General features: G+C 47.6%; 2 protein-coding genes and 1 long non-coding RNA gene across 3 annotated transcripts in view; 1 reads left to right on the forward strand and 2 right to left on the reverse strand.

Annotated features, from left to right (window-relative positions):
- Positions 1-14,877, reverse strand: part of LOC130159491 (uncharacterized) — a 31,051-nt gene extending 16,174 nt beyond the window's left edge. The window contains exon 1 of the long non-coding RNA XR_008825756.1: positions 14,599-14,877. This is a non-coding gene — a long non-coding RNA (uncharacterized LOC130159491). The remainder of the gene's footprint in view (positions 1-14,598) is intronic.
- Positions 14,878-15,443: 566 nt separating this feature from the next.
- Positions 15,444-16,331, forward strand: LOC130159454 (nascent polypeptide-associated complex subunit alpha, muscle-specific form-like). Its single transcript, XM_056361121.1, has one exon. It carries the CDS (start codon positions 15,444-15,446, stop codon positions 16,329-16,331), a length of 888 nt encoding a protein of 295 aa, XP_056217096.1.
- A 1,968-nt stretch (positions 16,332-18,299) lies between these two features.
- Positions 18,300-21,258, reverse strand: CBLN1 (cerebellin 1 precursor). The gene is made up of 3 exons (XM_056361158.1): positions 20,693-21,258; positions 20,365-20,484; positions 18,300-19,248 (listed from the first exon to the last, which is right to left on the reverse strand). The coding sequence occupies exons 1-3, from the start codon at positions 20,957-20,959 to the stop codon at positions 19,051-19,053; spliced, it is 585 nt and encodes a 194-aa protein (XP_056217133.1). The 5' UTR covers positions 20,960-21,258; the 3' UTR covers positions 18,300-19,050.
- Positions 21,259-21,520: the final 262 nt, after the last annotated feature.

Consider the following 21,520-nt stretch of genomic DNA (forward strand, 5'->3'; position numbering starts at 1 on the left):
TAAGTTTTTAATGAATCCCCTGCTTTTCCTGAGGAAAATGTTGGGTAACTGTAACACATTTTGAGGAGCATTTTTGGATACTCTGAAACGCCATCTCTGACAACCTATATCGTTCACCAAAATCCTTTCTCCCCACTTAACAATCACATTGTACCAAAGGAGGAAATGAGCTATTTTAAGTAAGACCTTGGACAAAATCCGAAGCCCATCAACCTCAAAGAAAATGTTGACTTTTAAGTTTGTAAGTGCAATGCTTCCAATAGAAAACTAGCAATAGGTCACAGGTCTGCTAATGCAAAGCCAACAAGTGCCTGACCCATTTTGGGGGGTTGGGGTTTTTTTCCCCTCTCTTATCCCCCCTGACCTGGGGTTGACAAGCTTGCCAGTATAACCCACTACACAACAAAGCCCAATGTCATTCCCCTAACAGACAGCACGTTGGTGAGGTCCCTAATTTAGGAAAGCAGCAGCCCTAGAAATGTAATGTCAAGGTGAAACAGTGAGACATCTGCAGAGGCCAAGTCAGATGGTCTCCACATGAGAGTGCTCCCAAGCTCCTAATCCAGATGTCTTAGATACCCAAGTTAGATGGTCTGAATCCAGACCAGGATCTAGACTATCCTCCCCTAGAAACCCCGAGTGCATCACTTTTGTGAATAAGGATTTCTATTTCAGCCTAAAAAGTGTATGTTCACTAAGGGCACTGAAAGAGAGCACGGATAACAGCACAGCTGCCACCCAGAATCAGGATCACAAAGGCCTCCATGGATATTTTACGTACATTCACACAGCAGTACGTCCAGTGGGTTTCTGAACTCACAGGCTTCACTGCTGTCTCTGGACACCTTTCCCACCCTGTTGCTCAAGTCTCTTGTACAGTAAAAAGAGTAAGCTCTTGTGGAGCATATCCCTACATGGTTACACACAGCAAAACCACGTTCCTTCACCAAAACAATAAAAACTCCTTGGAAAAAACAACAGTCCTTCTGTACACTTCAACGGGTGGTCAAACAAGCCCTAAACTAAAAGCTTCTTGCCCCTGTTACCTGCTTGGAATATCTGGCTATAGACCATTTTTTTTTTCACATGTAAAGACACTATTTTAAAAAGCACTCTAGAAGGGATGGGTGTCCATATCTGCATTCCCTCCAGAGGGAATGGGGTCGAATATATGCACCTAAGGCAATGTTTTTTTAAGGTGTATCTGCTTAATATAATGATACAATAAAACCGCTATAATATCTGGAAGGTTTAGGCTTTTGTCTTGTAACCAAGCAGATGAATAGCTTCAACCTTTGAAAGAAATTGCAGTATGAATGTCTATTTTATTCCAGAGTTGTGTCTGAGCAGACTATTAATAGAATACTGATAAATGCTACAATAGCTATTCTTTTTCCTCCCCTTCTGCTTTTATGCCATTGCCAATACCTATCCTTCCTCTGGTGCTGTCAGCTGATGCCTGTCTCATAACTCTCAGGGTAACAGCATTAGAAGAAAAAGAAATTAAGTTCAAACAAAACTGCTAGGTAGAATTCAACATTATGAGATTATAGACTGAATTGTTTTCTGAAGCAGGCACATATATGCACAGTTACACCACTAATGACCTACCAAGAACTTGTGTATTAAAATATAATTACTATAATATCATTTAAGAGAACATAAAAGATACTAAAGCTGATTATTTTTCTTTTTCTAGTAGCTCTGTGATTTTTAACAGCAAGTAGTAACTAACTGCACCTTCTCTACATGTTCCCTGAGGAATATATTTGTAGCACACATTGCACCATGATCACATAAAATCAACAGGCATTACAAAATCTTTGTAACATGTTCATGTGGCTACTAGAACATTTAACTAGGCCTTTGCAAATCTCACTATGTATTCCTGTGCGCACAGTCCCATTTGTAAATTCTCTTCTTTGTGTTTTCTCTTGCGTAATAAATCTTTCAAAAAGATAAGGAGCTGAAACTGTTGGTCCTGTGAGTAAAAATCAGTCCATGAGACTATGGAGAAGAACATGCAATATGAAGACTATGGAATAATTATGAAGAAATCCAAAAAGTTATTGCAAGCCATGCAAGTAAGAACAGAAGAGTACTTGATTATGATACCAACAGCTTTAAATTATCAGTATGGAATTGTTTAGGTGCCTTTGTGAAGCAAAGGAGTGAAGAAGTTGTTTAACATACAACAGAAATGTTACCCATGCTGTGATTTCTCTCTCACATTTTTTAAAACCACAGTCAGATACTTCGTTGCAACAAAGTACAAAAATGCAACTGCTATTGCCATCAGAACCAACTAGCTCCTTAACCGGCTGTTTCAAGGAAGCCAAAAAAACCAAGTGCCACAGAGAACAAATACATTTTTTTTCCCCGAAGCAATGTCTCCAGTGAGTTAAGAGAAACAGCCATGTCCCAGAGAAGCTTATAAGGCTGTAACTTGCGTTTCATTTGCTTTGAAAATTTGTATTTTCTACAGCTCCCAGAAAGTTAGGGTCAGAGCAAAAGTTACTCATGTAGAAGATACTTAACAGAAGCAAAAACCTTTTTTCTTATAAATACCCCCATAAATTTGGGGAAGATTAGAAACATCTAGGTGTTTGTCCGATCTTAACACAATCCAATCCAGCAACATTTCGTTCAAAAGGCTCTAGCATGTCCATGGTTAAAAGTAACAATATTTATCTTTTAAGATCACGGTGGTAAGTACTGCCGAAACATGCATGCATGCATCTTAGGAATAGCTTAACATTTGCTCATGCCTGGAAAGCTGCCTCGGTGAGGACAAACGATCTTATAAAAATGCTGTAATAAAACTAACAAGAAAACTTTGAATGTAGTATGTGTAAGGTGGGATAGACAAGGAAAAGAAGAAAGTATGTTGCAATTCTCAGTTTTCAGGAAAGCTGAGTCAGCTGTGGCTCTGTTAGCCTGGACAACAACAGACCATCAGGGGAAACCCTGCATGCCTGCCCACCAAAAGAAACCTGACTAGTGGGAATTTCAGTGCACAAACAACAAAGGACTAGACCCTATAACTGTATTAAAACACTTTTATGGGACTGAAAAGAAATTTGCAATGCTAATGGCTGGAAGCCAGTGAATGCAAAAAGTGTAGGAAATCAGAAGGATGCAGTAGTCATGGTGAAGCAGATTATCAAAAGATGAAAGGAAATCTAAGTAGATCTGGGAAGGCAGGTAAAACTGACAAATGGTACATAAAACAGGAGCTGATGGAAAAGAGGGACTGGCAGTTAAGATGCAGAAGAAACAAAAAGAAGTTGGCACATTTATCAGGAGACTACATAAGGTGATTTGTAAATATATCTTGACATTTATAAAAGGCAAGGACTTCTCTTCAACTATTTTCTTTGTGTACTTATCCATAAGTTTAGAGACTGTCAGTTTTGGAGATTATATCACATGCATATTAGTCTTCCAACATGCTGAAACATTTTTTTTTCACCTTTCTTGAGTAACAATAGGTATTTTTATGTAATTTAGTCTGATTCACTGTAATTCCTAATCTTCATTATCATATCAAATACCTTAAAGATACTGGGCATGCTTCCCATAGCACAACTATTTCAAAGAATGAACAAACTGAGAGTAAATAAACATGTGCTGCTAACTTTAATCATTAGCCAAGTCACCCAGAAACTGCATTTTAAACGCTTGGAAATTTGCAGTTTCTCTCGCAGAAGTCAGAGCTCCAGCACTTTTCACATCCCATGGCTGCTCACATCAATATCCGCTCCAAGAAAAGTTGAAATGTTCAATTCTGCTAAGTCAGGCTGACAGATTTTGCAAGCCACAATGGAGAAAGCATTTGTGTCCTAAAGCTCAACTGTGCTGAAACCTGCTCTCCATCCCTTCCTCCCTGCATGCTCTGCAGAAGCATGGTTGCATTCCTATGTATGTAAGTGAGATGCAGAGATGGAAAATGGCTGGGAAATGGCTAGAAAATGCCACTAAGCAAGAATAATGCTTCCCCTCAAGCTTTCTCGCCAAAACTACCCCCCCTCCTATGGCCCTCCAACACCCACTTCTCCTTCACAGTGGCTAAATCCAAGAGTCACACCCTTTCCAGAAGGAAGAGAGCTAGTAAGGGTTTGGGAATACTGGCTGTGGCAATTTATAATCTCATATGGTGTTTCACAGATGTCCCTGCCACCAGATTGTTCATGTGACCTCAGGAAAACCTCCAACAGATTCCCTTATCCTGTCTTACTCATATTCATGTTACAGAAATAGAATTTGAGTTTCTCCTCTTCCTATCCCCAGCTTTAAAACTACATGCAAAGAGAACAAGCCACCAGCGGACCAGAAAAACTCTGAACCGAGAGCCCACTGGCCAGCATCTGGTTACTTTTCATACTCAGTCTTTCCAATCTGTGTTCATAGCTAACGAAGAGTTTACCTGCCATAGCCAGCCTTCACCTGGTATCTTCTGCACCTCCTCCTTTCATACTGACCTTAAATCCCAACTATCTGAGATGTTTAAGTATGGGAATGAATTAGAGTACATTTAAAGATGTCTGCAGAATGAATGTTAAGAGCTATGGATTTCTTCACATAGCTGTGCATAAACAGTAAGATGCTAAATTAAATGCAATAGTAAAGCAGAGCTGAACTTTCAGATGCATCCTCTCCACTTGCTGTGTCTCTCCGAGTAACAGAGGTACTGCTCAAAACCATAAAACCTAACTAGCTGGTATAAACTAACTTTACATAAGCAGTTATGACCTAAACAAAGTTTGAACAGTACATAGCCTCTGGGTACTCCTGCCCCAGTAAGAGGTTTCAGTTTAAATTTAGATTTTTATTGCCCTTGGAATGCTGAGATAAACTTTCAGTCCCACTGGTGCAACTCCAGGAAGAGACTATATTAAATTTTGCTGTTCGTGAAGGAGTGCACCTTCCTTCTATTCATTACCAGGCATGCAAGCCACGTAATAAAGCTGAGCTGTTTTTATTCTTACACAATGTGCATGTTATTATGGCTAGAAGAACTCTGCAAGAGCAGTTCCTATTAGCAGGTGGTATCACACAAGAGCTGAAAATTACATCAGGGGGTCTGGGGGGGTTGAAAACCACGCCTGACACACAGGCCTGACCAGGGCCTGCCAGGGAATGGTCACAGATTCTGTTCTTTACTTCCCTAGCCTGGGATAGATATCTCCATTCCCTTGTTTCAGCAGAAGAAGATTTAGAAGTAACTCAAACACAAACGAACCAGCTTACTAAGATGGTATTCTGAAAACACAACAGTAAAATTAAACATCTGAGTTATGAAAAGCCAAACTAGGAATTTGCTTATTTGACAAGTCTTGAATAGCCTAATACTAGTAACATGCGTTAGTCTTAGGTGCCTAACATTTTTCTAGCATCAGAAAAAAGTAAGCATTGTTAGGCCCAAGTAGAAGTAACAGCTCTGACTCGGGAACAACCCAAGGTATTAATAAAATTATAAATCCATTGGTTTTGTCTAAGGTTTCTTCATCACTTCCCAAACTGAGTCCATTCTGGAGTCAGAACAGTTTAGCTAACTGGGAACAGCAACCTTTCCCTTACAAGTCATAAGGAAAGATTCACCCACTTCACCACTTGCTTAGTCGTGTAACTGAAAAAAGCATTCCTCGTTTCAAATGTAATGATCCATAATGCTGCACAGGCCCTAGGCAGAACAGTTCAGGTAACAGCTGTATTATGTAACGAAGCAGATTCCTACACAAGAACCGATGCAAATCATCATCTGCCTTTATAAAATACACTCGCAAAGCAACTTACGTAGAGTCCAATAACCTGAAAACAGTCTTCAGGGCAAAATAATGGTAACCATGCCTATGACAGAGAAAATAAACGGTGTATCTCTTGATGCAACTTGTCATTATCTTATTGATGTTCTCTCATCAAAATCTCATTCAGTTCTGCTTTTATTTCAAGCAAAAGGTCGTAAGCCTTCAAGGCATTGTGCCCATGCCACAAGTTGTAGGCCTGAACGGGTGGCAGAACCAGTTCCACTTTGGCGAAAATGGATAGAGGTTATCCAGATCTTTACCCTGCTAATAGCAGCTGCAGCTGGTATGAAATGCAGTGTTAAGAGTAGAGCATTACTGATGTGGTTCTCCATTGCATTATTTGCTTTCCACTCTGGTATGAAAAGGAATCCCAATGCTTTTAATCATGTTCATCACGGGGGAAGAGAATCTGTGGTCTAACCTCTAACACAGTAAGCTTAAAGAAGAATCTGTCCTTTTGACTGATCGTTATTGAAATCTTTAATTTGGCAGGGGGTGGTGGGGGTGATGTTATTTAAAGACAGAGAGGAAGTTTGAAGAGAAAGTCGAGAGGTTGGGTTTTTTTATTTTTTAAAGTCTCAACACTAAAGTCAAATTGACAGCACTTCTCTGATCCCCTTCACCTAGAAGAAAGTTTGTGATTATTTTCTTTCCGCATACAACATAAACAAAAATTGCTTAACATTCCTTTCCTCCTCAGTTCCTAAACTATTCAGCTAGAACTGGCTTAGACGGGCTTCTCTTTTGCCAGTTTGACAAGCCTCCATCTTTTGGCTTCACTTTTAGATCCTTCCAAAGCTGTTTTTTTCTTCAAGAATAGCCTGCAATGTATGGTTCTGGCCCTGGCCCTTTCTCCTTTTCCACAGTATCTTGAAGTTTAATTTTATACCTTTTATAAGGCTTTTGATTTTATTATGTTTTTTGTAACCCCTACTGCCGTCTTTTCTTTACGCTTTTATACATATTGATAACATTATGAATTAGATTACACTGTACAAAAATAAAGCTCACTTTATTTGAAACTCACTGCCATTTTCTTCCGGTTTTTGCACGGGGTTGAGACTCCCTATGAATTTATTTTAAAATCTCCTTTAATCCTCCTGCTGGACTGATTTTTTCCTTTCAGAAAAGGAGGACACTGTTCCAGCCAGAAGAAATGACATAGCATGAAGGAAAAGGGGGGAAAAAAAATCCTGAGTCATGAAAGAAAAGAAGAAATACAAGTGAAAAAGAATTGAGAGGATTAAACTCCACAAACTGGAAGGGACAGAAAAGTAGGACTGAGCTCTAATTGAAAGGAAATAGGGAAGTGACTCTAGGTTAAGAACTAGGTAGATCAAGGAGGGAGAACTTGACCAAAGGAGAGCTGAAGTAAAAGACACCTCTCACCTTTTAGCTCTATTCATTATCCACCCTCTGTCTTCTGCTCCCAGTGAGAGCTGGGAGCCCTTCTGACAAACTTGCTTTGGCCACAGTCAATGCTGAAGCTTGAAAGCAAAGCCTCTGGGACAGGAGCTGCTCTCAGAAGGTCCTGCAAGCACTGTAGTGATGGACCTGCATTGTCCTTCTAAGGGTGGGATGAATACCTGGGCTCCAAGGAACATAAGTTAAGTCAGCTCTTGTTCCCGCATCACTGAGAAAAGGGAAGATCCATATCTAAAGTTTGCAAGTTGATGTCTGATTGCAGTGGAAGCAAAAAAAACACTGCTAAGAGCTAAACACACTGCAGCTGTCTCTTGGTAATCAGCCATCAATAACTAACCACCACCCAGGATCACAGACCACAGCCTGCTTGCCTCACCTGTGTGCAGCCCGGCTGACTCCCTGCAGACCTTTCTGTCAATTAGAGAAGCAGTATTTTTTTTCCCAGTTCATTAACCTTCTTTCTACTTCTACACACCATTCTGGAAAACTCATGTTTACAGTAACTGAATGCACTCTGCACTCATCAGAAGGAGTGTTACAGTGTTAAATCAGAGCCCACAGTTATAAAATACACTGCTTAACCTACCACTCTTAGCCATTCTGTAGTGCAAGGTCACAGCACTTAAAACAGAGCAGTGCCAACTGAGAAAGTTGAAAAGGGCACTATTTTCTGCAATTATTCCCATGGAATGCACAAATGGATTAAAAAAAAAAATATGATCTTTTAATACTTATCCTTCTGAATTGGATGTTAAAAAGTAAATCCCTTTGTGCATCATGGCTATACCTTAATGATGAGTCCAGCAATAAAAAGCCTTCCTATGGATAATTGATATATTTTCTACTACTTGAAGAGGAAAAAAAAAAAAAAAAAAAAAGAAATATCCCAAGCTATGACAAGTTTGCGATATAAGTGATATATGATAGTAATTGATATCCTAACAATAGCACACTGTAAAGATAGACTGAAATTATTTTCTTTTCTATTTCTTCCCTATCTGCTCTTCCTCCTCTGTTTCTTTAGTGAGCCAGATTTGCCAGCAAGGCAATTTAATCTTCCAGGGATAAAGAAAGTCTTCCTTGTCTAAGAAACATAAACACTTCTACTGGTCAAGGACAGAAAGCCCAAGAGGAAGAATTATCTACTGACAGTGAGCTATGTTTTTTTTATCTCTAGGAACGGAAGCAGCAGTATTCTGGAAGAAATAACATTGATTTAGCTAGAATGTAAGGAAGACATCTTCTGCGTGATGTATGTTGCCTTCTGGACGAGGGTAGGACAATAGCTTGTATTCCCTGAACAAAATACCTCCTACTGTGCTTTCACTATCATTTAGTGAAAGGTATTTTATTCCCTTGTAACATTAAACTCTGAACCATGAGAAACTTCATGGTCAGTCATGAACCTGGATGGATGCTTATTTAAGGAGCTACCAATTGGGTAATTCTTTTGAGCTGTTACGCCATGCATAAATGGGGAGAGTTACTGTCCTATCCTGTACAGATAACAAAGTAAACCATGCCAGCCAAAGACAGGTACAATTTACCTCCTTGGTAAAACAGACACAGAAACCAAACCTCGCCTATTTGCCTAAGTTTCCAACGTAGATCAAACTTCTCTTCATCAGTTTTGTTACTGCCCTTCACAACATAGCAGTATGTCAACCAGGGTCGATAAAGTAATGTTTAATAAAATAACTTATTAGTCAAAGAAACAAACTTACTAACTTGGGCTTAAATGTAAACACAGAACAAGCCCCACATTTGTCTTGTCTTCACAAACACACATTTGCCATCTTGTCAAGATCCACCTTAAAAGTAGCCGACTCTTGCCTGTGATTCCTTCTAAAATGATGTTTAAAAGGCCACTTTTATCTGCTGATTTAAATACAAAACAACCCTCATACTTCTATTATCTAGCCTGAAGGCACGCACGGCTGGTAAGCTTATGCTTAAGTGCTTTAACTTTAAGAACATGAAGCACCTTGTTGCTTTCAACTGGGTGAACATATTTTTCACATCAAGCACATTCTTAAGTGTTTTGCAAAAATGTAGGTTTCTCAACAGAGTAACTATATATATGGGTATCTATCGCCATCATTTCCTGAGAAACCAATAAGAGATGTAGGGAGCCAATACTTCAGCCAGAATTAACATATTACTGGTTTCCAGCAGAGATCCTAATACCGTATACCAACAGGGTTCTTCTAAACAAGAAAAAAAATTAAGTTAGAAAAGGAAAAGCACAGCATGAACAACCTATAAAGGTAGTGCAGAAAACTGGAAAGGGCTACTAAAGGAAAGAATTATTTTAAGTTAATCTCAGAGACGACAGGAAGTAGATAAACAAAGAGGCAGGCACAAACCGAGTTAACACAGCCAAGAGGGTCGCCTCCTGGTTGGCAAGGCCGAAGTATTGGGATTTATGAGAAGAAAGATGGCTAAACCAATTAGAACTGAAAAGCTGCACAACTTACAGAGGAAACTCAGCAGATGAGCAACTGCATCAGAAGGAATGCACAAAAAATATCTCAAGATATAAAGGACTGTACTTCTACAGCACATTACCAATGTCACAGGCAAAAATGTAAATTGCTGTGGCAAAGGGTTTAAAACTCTCCTGCAAATGGTCATGTGCGGCCAGACCTTACCTTGCTTGCTCTGAAGTGCTTAGTGCTTCCCACCATGTAACAGTCTCTTTGCTTCAAGCTTGCAAAAATGCTTTCCTGCTGTACTGACGCAGAAAGAAGTGTCTTGCATTCCTCCTCTGGTCCCAAGAATAGACATAGGGTTAGCTGTAACCTGGCCACAGTGTAACAGGAGGGAAATTTCCACAAACTGCAAAGGTAAAGGGCTGAGTGAAAAGCAACAGAGTCAGACAGGAACTCACTCAGCTGCACTATGTACAACAGCCTTTGTGCAGGAGTGTTCATTAGACACTACTGTAGATACACTAAGAGAAACGCAGTGCGGTATGATATGCTGTCACCATCAAGGTAGGATGTGACAGATATATTCAGAAAATATAAAATACACTCACACAACTTCAAATTAAGTGAATATATGTGAAACCAACCTGAATAAACACCCCTCCCTTCTTTGGAACATGCTGACATTAACAACATTAATGAGACCAGCTCCTAATTGCATCAATTTGGAAACAACACCCCAACACTGGATTTGCAACATCTTCCAGCTTTGCCCAAAACACATTACAAAACGGGCAACCATTAAAAACATGCTTAAACATTACACTAAAATCATCATTCTGCAGTTGATCTGTGGTCATACAGGACTCATTCATCCTCCCAGCTGCTGAAGTGTAACCAAAGGGACATGGCTGCATTACCACCTTTATTAGCATAAAGCAGTCATGACCAAACCTGCAGGTACTGACTAGCTGGCCTAGCAAACCCGAGCATCAGTTTGCCTGGTTTCAGAGAGGAGCCAGCACAACTTTATACTATGACCATCTCAGCCATCAAGACACAAACGTGTCTGAAACAAAAACTGTACTTCTGTCCTTGATACCGTGTTCTCCATGGTTTTGTATGCACTCCACTTGTTTTGTCTTAAAAACAGCTCCAGAACATTTCAACTGTTTCCTTTCCCACACAAGACAAGTATTCAAATCAACAGTACCATCTAGAAGACCCCTGGTAGACAGAGGGGACATGGCTTCTTTATAAAACCATCTAACATTTCAAGAGAAAATAGTAACAGATGTTATTGACGCTAATACCTTACTTGGTATCTTAAGTTCCAATGCTTTCAATTGTTTTTCTTCTTCTTCTGCATCTTTAATAAAATATAAATATTTTAAGTATGCAAAGTTTGTCACAGGACTAAAACAGGTTATGCACCCAAAGCCTTAGACTGATGGAAGTTAGCATGGCCATCACCAGATAACACTGGACAGCTATGGCCCTGTGACATTCCAGTTATTTTCAAAAAGCTATCCTAGTCATCCTAACTTTGGGACAATGGCATCTTTCTACCATGTGTTTGCCACTGAAACTATTAAATGCCTCCACAGTTATCCAGAAGTTTTACATGATCTTGAAAACACAGCCAGAAGAATTTGGTTGTGTTACGTAAGGCCACAGGGCAAATGAAAATAAAATGGGAGAAAAAATATGGATACACTGCTTGCAAAGTTCTAGTTGTCCAAAGAAACCTTGTCTCGTGCAAGTCTACCTGCTGCCTGGAACAACTGAGGTAAAAGACTGGGACGTATTTCTGTAACAACACTGTTCCCTGGTTTCTGCCGTAAGATCCCACAGGAAAAATAAGTTGCAGGAATCTGCACTGCAACACAGCTATGCAAATTTACGTCAGCAGAAAAATCTCATTTAACTACCCACTGGAATTTAAAACCCTATCTTGAAAACTGAGCCCTGGCACCTCTACTTTAATAATGAAAGATCCTCCTCTTCCCATTATAGAGAGAAGCTGATTTTTCTATCAATGTATCTGTTCTAAAGCCCTTTCTAGCCAATGAAGTCTTTCCACTATGTACATTAGGAAAATAAATATGACTTTCACAGGTCAAAATGTTATGTTAAACCAGTGCTTCAAGACTCAGTGCTGTCCCAGCTCAGTCTGGGAAAACAATTTAATTCTGAGTTTGGTCAGAGCTGTGCAATTTTTCATGTATGCAATAAGCTAAATGCAAAGCTAGTAAGTTTATGTATATTAATGGTGCTGAATTCCTAGCAGGGCTCTCAATTAGGTTAATCAAGCCACATTAGGGACCAGGGAATATTACAGGAAACCCAGTGAATATCTCTCTGCTCAGCATATCACTGCAAGAGGTTGACCACATGATAAACTGCGTGGCTACCTGTATTAGTATTTCTGTTATGTATGCAATAACTGCTGAGCTTCATCTCACTATTCTGGATAGAACCAGTCCTGCCATTTCAAAACTAGAGGCTGCAATCCTCTGGGTTGTAAGCACAATCAAGCCTTTGGAAAGGCTCTTCGAAGACCAAAATAGTGAGATTAATCACTCAAAGGACACAGGGAAAGAAAAATAAAACCAGATTTAAAAAAAAAAAAAAAAAAAAAAGACATCAGAAGCTTCTCTTTCCCCACACCTCAACAGACAGAATCATAGGGAAATTCAGCTGTGTTGACAGCTGGGAAATACAAAACCAGGTAAAGAAATTATAAAAACATTTAGAATGGAGTTATGGATCCATGCCGATCAATAATTTTAAAAGATGACTCAATGTATGTCCAAGAATCTGAGGAGAATCAAACTAGGAAGGAGAACTGACCCTTGACAATTCAAGTCCTGTAGACCAGATTTTAACAATTATGAAATCAGGAACAATACCACACGCATGGGAAAAAATAAAATGCTTCTCCATTCTTTCAGTGGAAAGAGTATTTACCAGGGTAGCAGATAAGGCAGTGTGACCCATATCCTGCAGTGTTTTACATGTGTTAGGGTGAGCAATATAACATGTTCAGATTTTTATTTTTTTTAAAGATTCAGCATTTTTCTGACAGCACCAACAAGAACAACTATCATGCAATTAGTGGCATGGGGTTTTTTGTAACAGAAAAAGTTGCAATTATGTTTATTTTCCACTACAATATTTATCTTTTAAAAAGGGTTGTTTAGTACTGACAAAATTGGGAAACACTGTCAGTACAGAAGCAGCTCATAGAAGATGGCCCTGACTTGAATGACCCTGAAGCCCACAACATTGAAAGAACATTAAAATTTATTAGCATGAAGTGCAACAATGAAATGAGAATTGCCACTACAAGCTGAATGACTATTAATTGCAAACAAAGCAGGAGCCCTCCTGTGATCCTCTAGTCCTTGAATAAGTGTTGTACAGACAAGGAAAAAAAATATTAAAACGGCACTGCTGCTGGATATCTGGCAAGAAATCTTCAACACTTCCGATTAGAAATATAACTGAAATTGATGCACTGGTATTTCTCCTAGCATACTGTACACAACAAATTACTAATATGAATGACAATTATTCACAACTGTCTTCATTTTCCTCAGACTCCGCCAACATCTCTTCCTCAAGGTCTTCTTTCTTCTGACAGCTTTGCAGAATTTCACAGTCTCGCCCAACTAGAACTACTCTCCAAAATACAGCAAGGAGGCACAAGAGAAGGATGAGGATAAGATACAAATATGTATGACTTGCTACACTACATCAGAATGAAAATTAAGAGGTCACTAATAACAACAGTGCTACAAGTAACATTCTGCAAGGAAAACTCATGACACTGAACCCACTTTCGTTAGTGAATCTAGGCACAAGAGGCAGGAGACCCTTGGAAACTTTTTTACAAGCCTAGGTGCCCATACAATGCTAGAACCATTCTCCAATAGCTCCACAGCTCTCTCCTAAAGGAGAATTCCCCAAACAGGACTTCCCAGCATCCCAGACGTGCCCTAAGCTCAGAACAGCAAGATTCATTTTAGGAATCCCATACTGTAAGAAACGAAATGCAACTGGAGAAACATACTACATCTTCCCACCAACACAGGTATAAAGCTGCAGAAGGGCAAACGGCATCATCTTCCTCACTTGTCCAGCTGAAGGCTCAAAGTTGCAATGGGGGAGATGGAGCAAGCTCTGCACCCAGATGCGCACAGCTGTTTACACAGGGATGAACATTGCCACTGACCCAGGACCACTGGACCAGAGGGACCCCGTTGCCTTGTATCCTAGGAAGCTTGGAGGTGATAGTGGAAGGCAGGGGAAACGCACCTGATTCAGATAACCCCGGGTGCAGGCAACACAGCCTCAAGTCCATGCTGGGTTTCCAGCAAGAGTGTTGAGAGCACAGAGAGAAGCAATGCCCTAAGACACAGAGACTGATTATTGCTAGCCTTACTGAGCCCTCTTCTCCCACAGCAAGGCACACAGCTTATTTCCCTCTCCACAAAAAATGCAAGGCCTCTTTTTATTCCGGGCAAGCAACAAGAGAGGCCTTTTGGCAACCCTTAGCTGCCAGAGTACACTCTGTGCTTACCCCACTGACCCTGCCCAAGGGGAGGCAAGAAAACCAGTTCTGTGAGCTCAGCCCCACTGCTGGGATTTCTGCACTACAGGGGTTCCCACAGAACCTCAGCCTTCCCCCTCTCCCCCTGCACAAGCCACTGAAGGTGCCTCCAGCAAAACGCTGATCGTTCCCCTTCAGGCCACCTTTTCATTTAAGCAGAAAGGACAGTTCCAGAGGTCGCCCTCAGGGATACAGAACACAGATGATGCACACAAACTGCTTCCGACTTGCTCTCCTCCAGCCCCCACAGTACCGTCCCCTCTCCCAGCCCCTAAAACCCCACCAGGTGGCCGGCCCACGCCGCGCCCTTCGCCCCCCTTACCTGTCGCAGCCCTTCACCCTGCTCCAGCCAGGCTCGGCCAGCATTTGCGGCGTCCATCTCCCCCTCCCAAAACGGATCGCGGCAGCGGGTCAGGCGAGGCGCTCCCCGCCAGGGGCGGCACAGCCGCTGCCGCCCAAGATCCCGCAGCAGAGCGAGCGGCTCGCTGTGACCCCGGCAGCCGCGCAGCCCTCCCCTCCGCCCGGCAGCGGCTCTGCCGCCGCGCCGAGCCCGCCGCGCAGCCGGGGGCTGGAGGGAGCCGGCTGCCCGGCCATGCACGAAGCCCTGCCTCTGCTGGCTCCTCGGGAGCGGCTCTTCCAAGCGAACTTACTGGGCTTCGAGCCGTACCGGGGGGCTAGAAGAGGGGAAATTATGTTCTGCAGAGTGTGCATTAGCTATTCCCAGAATTAACTGCATTTGACTTTCCCTTCTTTAGGGCCAAACTCGCTGTCTCCTGCTGGAGTTATTAATCTTTACATTCACATTGCTTGTGCAGAAGCGAGTTAGTTGGCTTGCTTCTCTCCCTTCCTACCCCATCACCCCCACACGCACTCCCTAAAAACCCAACAATTAAAAATGTGGATTTTTTTCCTCTAATTCCCCTACATTGTGTAATTATATTCACATTAGAAATCAATCAACTCTGGTCATTACCATTAGTGATATGCTCATAAACCAAACACTAGTCATGCTAATGAACTGAACGAAACATAATTTCTTGTTGTGTAAACCGATGCTCAACGCTAATCAGCAATAAATTCAATCAGACATTACCTACATCAACTGAAAAACACATTAAAGCTGCATACAGAGCAGTAGCTGCTCACATCTGGGGGAAGCTCGGGCGCATGCCCAGGAGCGGGCTCAGCAGTACCGCAGCTGCGGGGGCTGGGTACGGGGCCGCCAGAGCCCTGAGGGCACATGGTCCCCCCACGAGGGACCCCTCGGTGGCAGGGAGCCTGGCAGGAGCCGCTGTGCTGCAGGCGGGACAGGCCACCGGGCCCACGCCACCGCCTGTAGTGGCTACTGCCCACAGCTCACCAGTCACGGTGAGGCTGCCAAGCAAAGCCAAGGGCAGCCGTGGCCCTGCCGGTCCCTCACCTTCTCCTGCCCCCACAGCACCCAGCTGGCAGTGCCCAGAGCCGCTGCGGGCCCAGAGGCCGTGGCTGGCTTTGCCTACTCAAAATGGCGGCCCGGCCTGCGGGGCCGCCTCAGCAGCCAAGCGAGTGCATCCACGGGCGGGCTGGCAGAACCGGCCTGGCACGCTTACCCACACCACGCCGGCGGCTGCTTGCACCCGGGTCCCGTTTCCTTCGGCGTGCCCGTCCCCTCGGAGGCCATTCTCCTCCTGCAAAACCCCCGAGGTGCCCACGGCTCCCGAGGCCCGGCGGCAGCCGCCGAGCAAAATGGCGGCGCCTCGCCTGGCGGCAGCACGTGAGCCCCGCCCGCCGGGCGGCCCCGTCCCTCGGCGATCGCCGAGCCCGCCAAAACGAAACGCTCGTGTCACGGTTTCCCACCTTAAACACGGGGCGAAAGCACCGGCCACGCGTGGAGATGGCTACGAGCACGGGCAGCGCTCCCTCTGTGCCCGGGGGCACGGCCCGGTGCTGCTCCCCCGACCCCCGGGAGGCGCCGCGGTAACGGCTCCCCGCCGCCGGACGCCAGGGTGCGTCGCGGCCCTCCGCTCCCAGGGCCGGCCCCACGCCTCTGGCCGCGGGGCGCAGGGACGGGGCTGAGGGAGTTGGGTCAGTCACAGCCCGTCGCCGAAGCCCGTCACCCGGCGGCAGCCCGGACGCGCTCCCCGCCGCCACGCCAGCTCCGGGCGGTGCGGGCAGGCAGCGGGACGCGCCCTCCCCCCCGGGCAGCCGGGGCGGGAGCGAGCTGCGGGGCCGGGGCGGGGACTCCCGGGCCCGGCCGAGCGCGCTGTGGCGGCTTTACCTCCCCGAGGCGGCCGCGGGGCCGGTATCCCCTGGCCGCGGCCCGGCTCCGCCCGAGAGCAGCGCGGTGCGCAGGGCTGAAGGGGCTGGCTGCGCGGGCGCGGAACAGACGGCGTTTCTTCGGGCAGCCGCGGCGGCGTTTTTTAACAGCCGCAGAGCAGCGATTTGCTGCGACTGAGGATAATACCATTTCCAGCTGCACAATATTAATGAGACACTCACAACCAGGGGAAAACTTTAAGCGAAAGGTGGGGGGTTTATTTGCTTCGCGTTAAGGGAGGGGGAAAAAACCAAACAAGGACATGCATCAGCACCCTCAGCCCTGCACCTGCGGCGCTTGCCGGGGCATCCCCGCGGTGGGCCGGCCGGGGCCGCAGCCCGGCGCTCGGGGCGGCTGAGGGCACAGGGCAGCCGTCGTTTCTCCTGCAGCCCGGTAGTTTTTGTTTCCCCTTGCGTTTGTTTGTTTGTTTGTTGGTGGGTTTTGTTTTTTGGGGTTTTTTTGGCTCACTTTGCCCCCTCGCCGTGGTCACGGGGGGCGGGAGCGGCTTCCCCATGCCCGCGGCCCGTGGGGAGCGCTGCCGGGGCGGCGGGGCCGGGCGGGGGGCGGCAGCCCGGGCAGGCTGCAGGGGAAAGTCGCATTAAAGTGCCTGGTACTGAGAGGGGAGCCTGCAGCCCGGAGGACCCGAGGTGCGGGCTGTCTCGAGCAGGTTATGACTCCAGGTGAAGGCAGCCCGTTATTAAACCCTTCTTCGTGAATCTCAGCCGTTTCCCCGCCCGGCTCCTGGCCCGCGGCCGCAGGTGCCGGGCTCCCGGCGGGCGGCTGGCGGGGCCGGCCCGCGCCTTCCCCGCTGCTGCGCGGCCACGAATCGCGACGTGCGCCAGTCGGCAGCCGCGGGGGGGACAGGGCGTTCTGGCCCCGCAGGCGACTGAGGGGCAGGTGCTGACGCGCGGCTGGTGCCTCTCGCCTGGACCGGCGGTGCCGCGGCCGCCCCCGGCGTAGGCAGAGCCCGGGCCGGCCCCGCTCCGCTCCCCGCCGGCCGCCCCCGCGCAACGCGGCGCGGAGGGCCGGGCCCGTGAGGCGGCCCTGCCGGCCCCTTCCCAGGGCACAACCTGTGAATAAAGCGAGGAGCGCTGCTTATTGTGCTCGTGTTAACCCTCCCCTCCCCCCTCGGAGCTCATTAAATCCCTCCCGGAGCCGGGGGCTCGTGCGACTCGGCCGGTGCCGCAGCCAGGGCGCGGGGCGGCCGCGCGCAGCCCGGGGGGTCGTTTCACCGGTTTGTTTGACATTAAAGTTTAGATACAATCGAAATCCTCGTACGCACCTTTTAATAAAAGTAGTAATCTCTTTTTAGTACTGCAAAATTATAGCATTTACATCTTTAAAAGACCGTAAACAAAATAATACTAGCAAATAAATAATACTAGCATCAAAGTATACATTGTCAGGTATTTTTAGACGGCCGTATAAAATGCGATCTGGTTTATAGAATATAATACAGATAAATGCTATAAAGAAGCGGATAGAAGAGGCGGCGGGAAACTTCCTAGCGACGATCCGCTCGGGCTGCCGGCACCGCCCGCGGGGGTTGCGCGCCCGCGCTGACCGGCGGGGCCCCGCGCAGGGCAGGCGGGGGCTGCGCGGGGCCCTGCGGCCGCCCCCGGGACCCCCCGCCACGGTCCTTCCCCACTGCCGCAGCCCCGGGGCCACGCCGAGCCTTCTCCCCCTGCCTCCCTCTATTGAGAAACCTTATTTCCGGTTAAGAAAAATAAAAGTCCCATTTAAACTTTATTGAATTAAAGCAAAAATTAATTTTCGATATTCACACATATATTACAGAGTAATAGTAAAAGTTCAATATACTTCCTGGCATTTAGTTGGGCCACATTGTACAAGAGCAAAACAAGCATCAAAACATTTAGCAGCCTTAAATTTCACAATCACTCAGAATTACATAGAAATATTGAAATACTCTGGTCAGCCTTGGCTGTGAATAGTTCTTCATGTAGAAATTTTTCCTTTTGCCAGCCAGTACACAGCAAGAATTGCATTTTCCCTTCCATCATGGCATCCATGTATTCAAAAATACTTTGCTTTTTGTTTTTTGTTGTTTTTAAAAGTTAAACTCAGAGAAAGAGTCAAGATTAACATGTTTTAAAAACAAAACTACAAAATATGCTGTAAAGGACAATGGAAATATCTAAAGTCTACTCGTCTGTGGCAGAAACCATGGGGGAACAATGGCAGATTACACCAGTGACACGGAGATGGGAACTAATTTTGTGGGAGGAGAGAGAAGAATATAAATGGGGATTTGATCAATTATAGTGTCTCCCGCCTGTTGGCTGCAACACAAGAAAAATAAGTAGTAATTCTTCAAAGCAGGTGTACACAAACCTAAGCAGGATTTAGCTTCTTTAATATTTGAATGTAAAAAGTCTGCTGTCCACGACTCTTTAAACCCAGCTAGGACTCAGGAATTTGTACGAGATCTCTCCCTTTCCTTGGACGAGAAGTGATTTAAAGCGGGAACACTAGAAATCCAGAGAATGTTGAATACTTCCAGCCACCCATCAAGTTTCCTCTCTCCAGTTTTAGATAAGCTCTGTCTCCTTTTTCCATCTGAATCAGGACTCCATTGCTAGCAGCTTCTCGGGTCACATCTTGGTCCCCTGCAAAGGCAGAAATCACTGGCCACCCATTTAGCATCAAACTCACCTAAAGAGCAAGATAAAACAAAGCTCTCCGTCAATTAGAGTCAGAAAACGACACCGCTGGGGCTCGCCTGGCAGGCGAAACGCTTAGTTAAGAAAAGGCCTCTTTTGACAGCTGAAACTCCAGCCCCATAAAAATGAAGTATCAATCTGAACCCAGCTAAGGTATGTACTCCAAAGGAAGAAGCCTTTCACTGCTGTTTTAGACAAACACATCAAAACACCCGGTGCATATAAAACAGGACATTGATCCTATTTTGAAGATTTCAATAGGGTGCCTGTGTTTTCAGGCTATGAAAAGAGGTCTGCTCGTACTTATTGAAAGATGGCTTTATGCGAAACCTCAGAGACAGCGAGGAGCAGAGCCACAGCCGCCAGAGTCAGAGCGTTTGAAGTGTATTCAAGAGGTAGTTTTCCTTTGTTAGGCGGCAAAGACAATATGCCACGGTACAGTCAATAAGCTCCGCTTGGCTCACATTAATGATCCCGGGACTGCATACCCCACATTAATAATGCACTACCTGCCCAACCCAGGTGTGTGAAGCCGCTTACACCAGAAGGGTGCTATACAGCTGTGCATTCACCTTTGCAACGTGCATCGCTGCGCAGACACATTTCCCATCTAGGTCGTGCTACCTGGCTTCGGGCCGGTAATTTATCGTCCCTACCTGGAGGCGCGTATGCACTGAACCACAGACAAATGGCGCGTATAGGGCAGCCGCATACCCACGGAGCTATATTCATTACAGTATCCGTGCCGTGGCCGCCTCCCTGTCCCCCAGATCCATCGGAAGGCTTCTGCCACCCGGGCGTGGGCGTCCAGCCCACGGGGGCCGCGGCACCCAGGGCTCCGCGCAGGGACGCGCCGCTCGGCTCGGGGCAGCCCGCGGGCCCTGCCCTCCCGTCCCGGGACGGCTTAGGCGGGCCGGGGCCGGGCGGAGGCCCAGGGGGCTGCGCGGCCCTCTGGGCTCCGTCCCCTCGGGCGGGGAAGCGCCGGGAGGTCGGTGCTCCCGGCGGCGGCCGGGGGGCAGGTGCCCGCCCCGCCGCCCGCCCCCGCCGGGCCGCGGACCCGGGCCGCTCCCTCCCGCCGTGCCCGCGGAGCGCGGCGCTGGCGGCTGACCTGGATGGTTTGCCTGTTGTACACTTTCACCACGTGAAAATTGAAACTGTAAATGCCTTTCCTGGGCGAGATGAAAGTGCTCCGCTCCGAGTCGAAGTTGCTGCCGATATTCACTAGTACCTGGAAGGGAAGGGCACCGTCAGCACCTCGGCGGGGCCCCCGCCGCCGCCCAGCCCCGCTGCCCCGCGGCCGCCCCCGGTCCCCAGCGCCCACCCCCGTCCCCCGTGCCGGGCCCCGCGGGGCGGCGCGTCCCCGGCCCGGCCCCGCCACTGTCCCCGGCAACTTCTCCCGCGGCGGCGCGCCCGGAGCCCCGCTGCGCCCGCCCCACCTGGTCGAAGTAGATGATCATGGTGCGGTTGCTCATCTCGGAGGGCTCGTGGTTGGTGCTGCGGATGGCGGAGAAGGCGACCTTGGCGCTGCCGGAGCGCACGGAGATGCCGAGCGCCGTGCCGGTGGGGTCGGAGGTGGGGTTGGAGTCGCACACCACGAGGCACTTCCCCTCCAGCACGATGGGCTCCGTCTCGTTCTGCCCGCACGCCAGCCACGCCGCGCCCAGCAGCAGCCCCAGCCCCAGCCCCAGCCCCGGGCCCCGCATGGCGCCGCGCTCCCTTCGCTCCGCGCCGCTCCGCGCCGGGCGGCACGTCTGGGCTCCGCTCCGCTCGCTCCCTGCCCGGCCGCGCTTTCAGAGCGGGGCCGAGAGCGCCCCGCCGGGTGGGAAGCGGCGGCGAGGAGGCACGGGAGCGCCGGCACTCATAGCGCGGCGCGGAGCGCGGCGGGGCGGGGCAGGGCGGTGCGGGGCCGAGCGGAGCGCTGTGGAGCGGTGCGGTGCGGTGCGGTGCGGTGCGGAGCCGCCCGCCGCGCCGCGCGGGGCTGACGGAGGCGGCGGGAGGCGGCGGCGCTGCCGGGGCTGCCGGCGAGCACAAAGACGGCGCGGGGCGCGGCCCCGCCTCCCCACCGGCCCCGCGCTGGCGTCAGCGCCCCGCGCCCGCCTCCGCCGCGCCCGGCCCAACCGGCGCCCGCCGCGCGCCGCCGCCGCCAATGGCCGCGCAGTCCGCCCGCCGCCACCTGACGCCGCCGCTTTTGTTAGGCGGCGCGGGCGCGGGCGCGGGAGCAGGTGCCGAACAGCCGCCCGCACCGCACCGCACCGCACCGCGCA

The sequence above is a fragment of the Falco biarmicus genome, chromosome 15 (assembly GCF_023638135.1).
Source record: "Falco biarmicus isolate bFalBia1 chromosome 15, bFalBia1.pri, whole genome shotgun sequence".
NCBI classification, from domain to species: Eukaryota; Metazoa; Chordata; class Aves; order Falconiformes; family Falconidae; genus Falco; species Falco biarmicus.

Bases quoted from the DNA above. Each gene is read 5' to 3' on its own strand.
- CBLN1 (XM_056361158.1), bottom strand. From the start codon at position 20,959: ATGCGGGGCCCGGGGCTGGGGCTGGGGCTGGGGCTGCTGCTGGGCGCG. The intron at 20,485-20,692 runs GTGGGGCGGGCG...CTTCCCTTCCAG, and splicing joins TGATCATCTACTTCGACCAG to GTACTAGTGAATATCGGCAG. The intron at 19,249-20,364 runs GTCAGCCGCCAG...CTTGCTCTTTAG, and splicing joins ACAACAGGCAAACCATCCAG to GTGAGTTTGATGCTAAATGG.
- LOC130159454 (XM_056361121.1), top strand. From the start codon at position 15,444: ATGCCCAGGAGCGGGCTCAGCAGTACCGCAGCTGCGGGGGCTGGGTAC.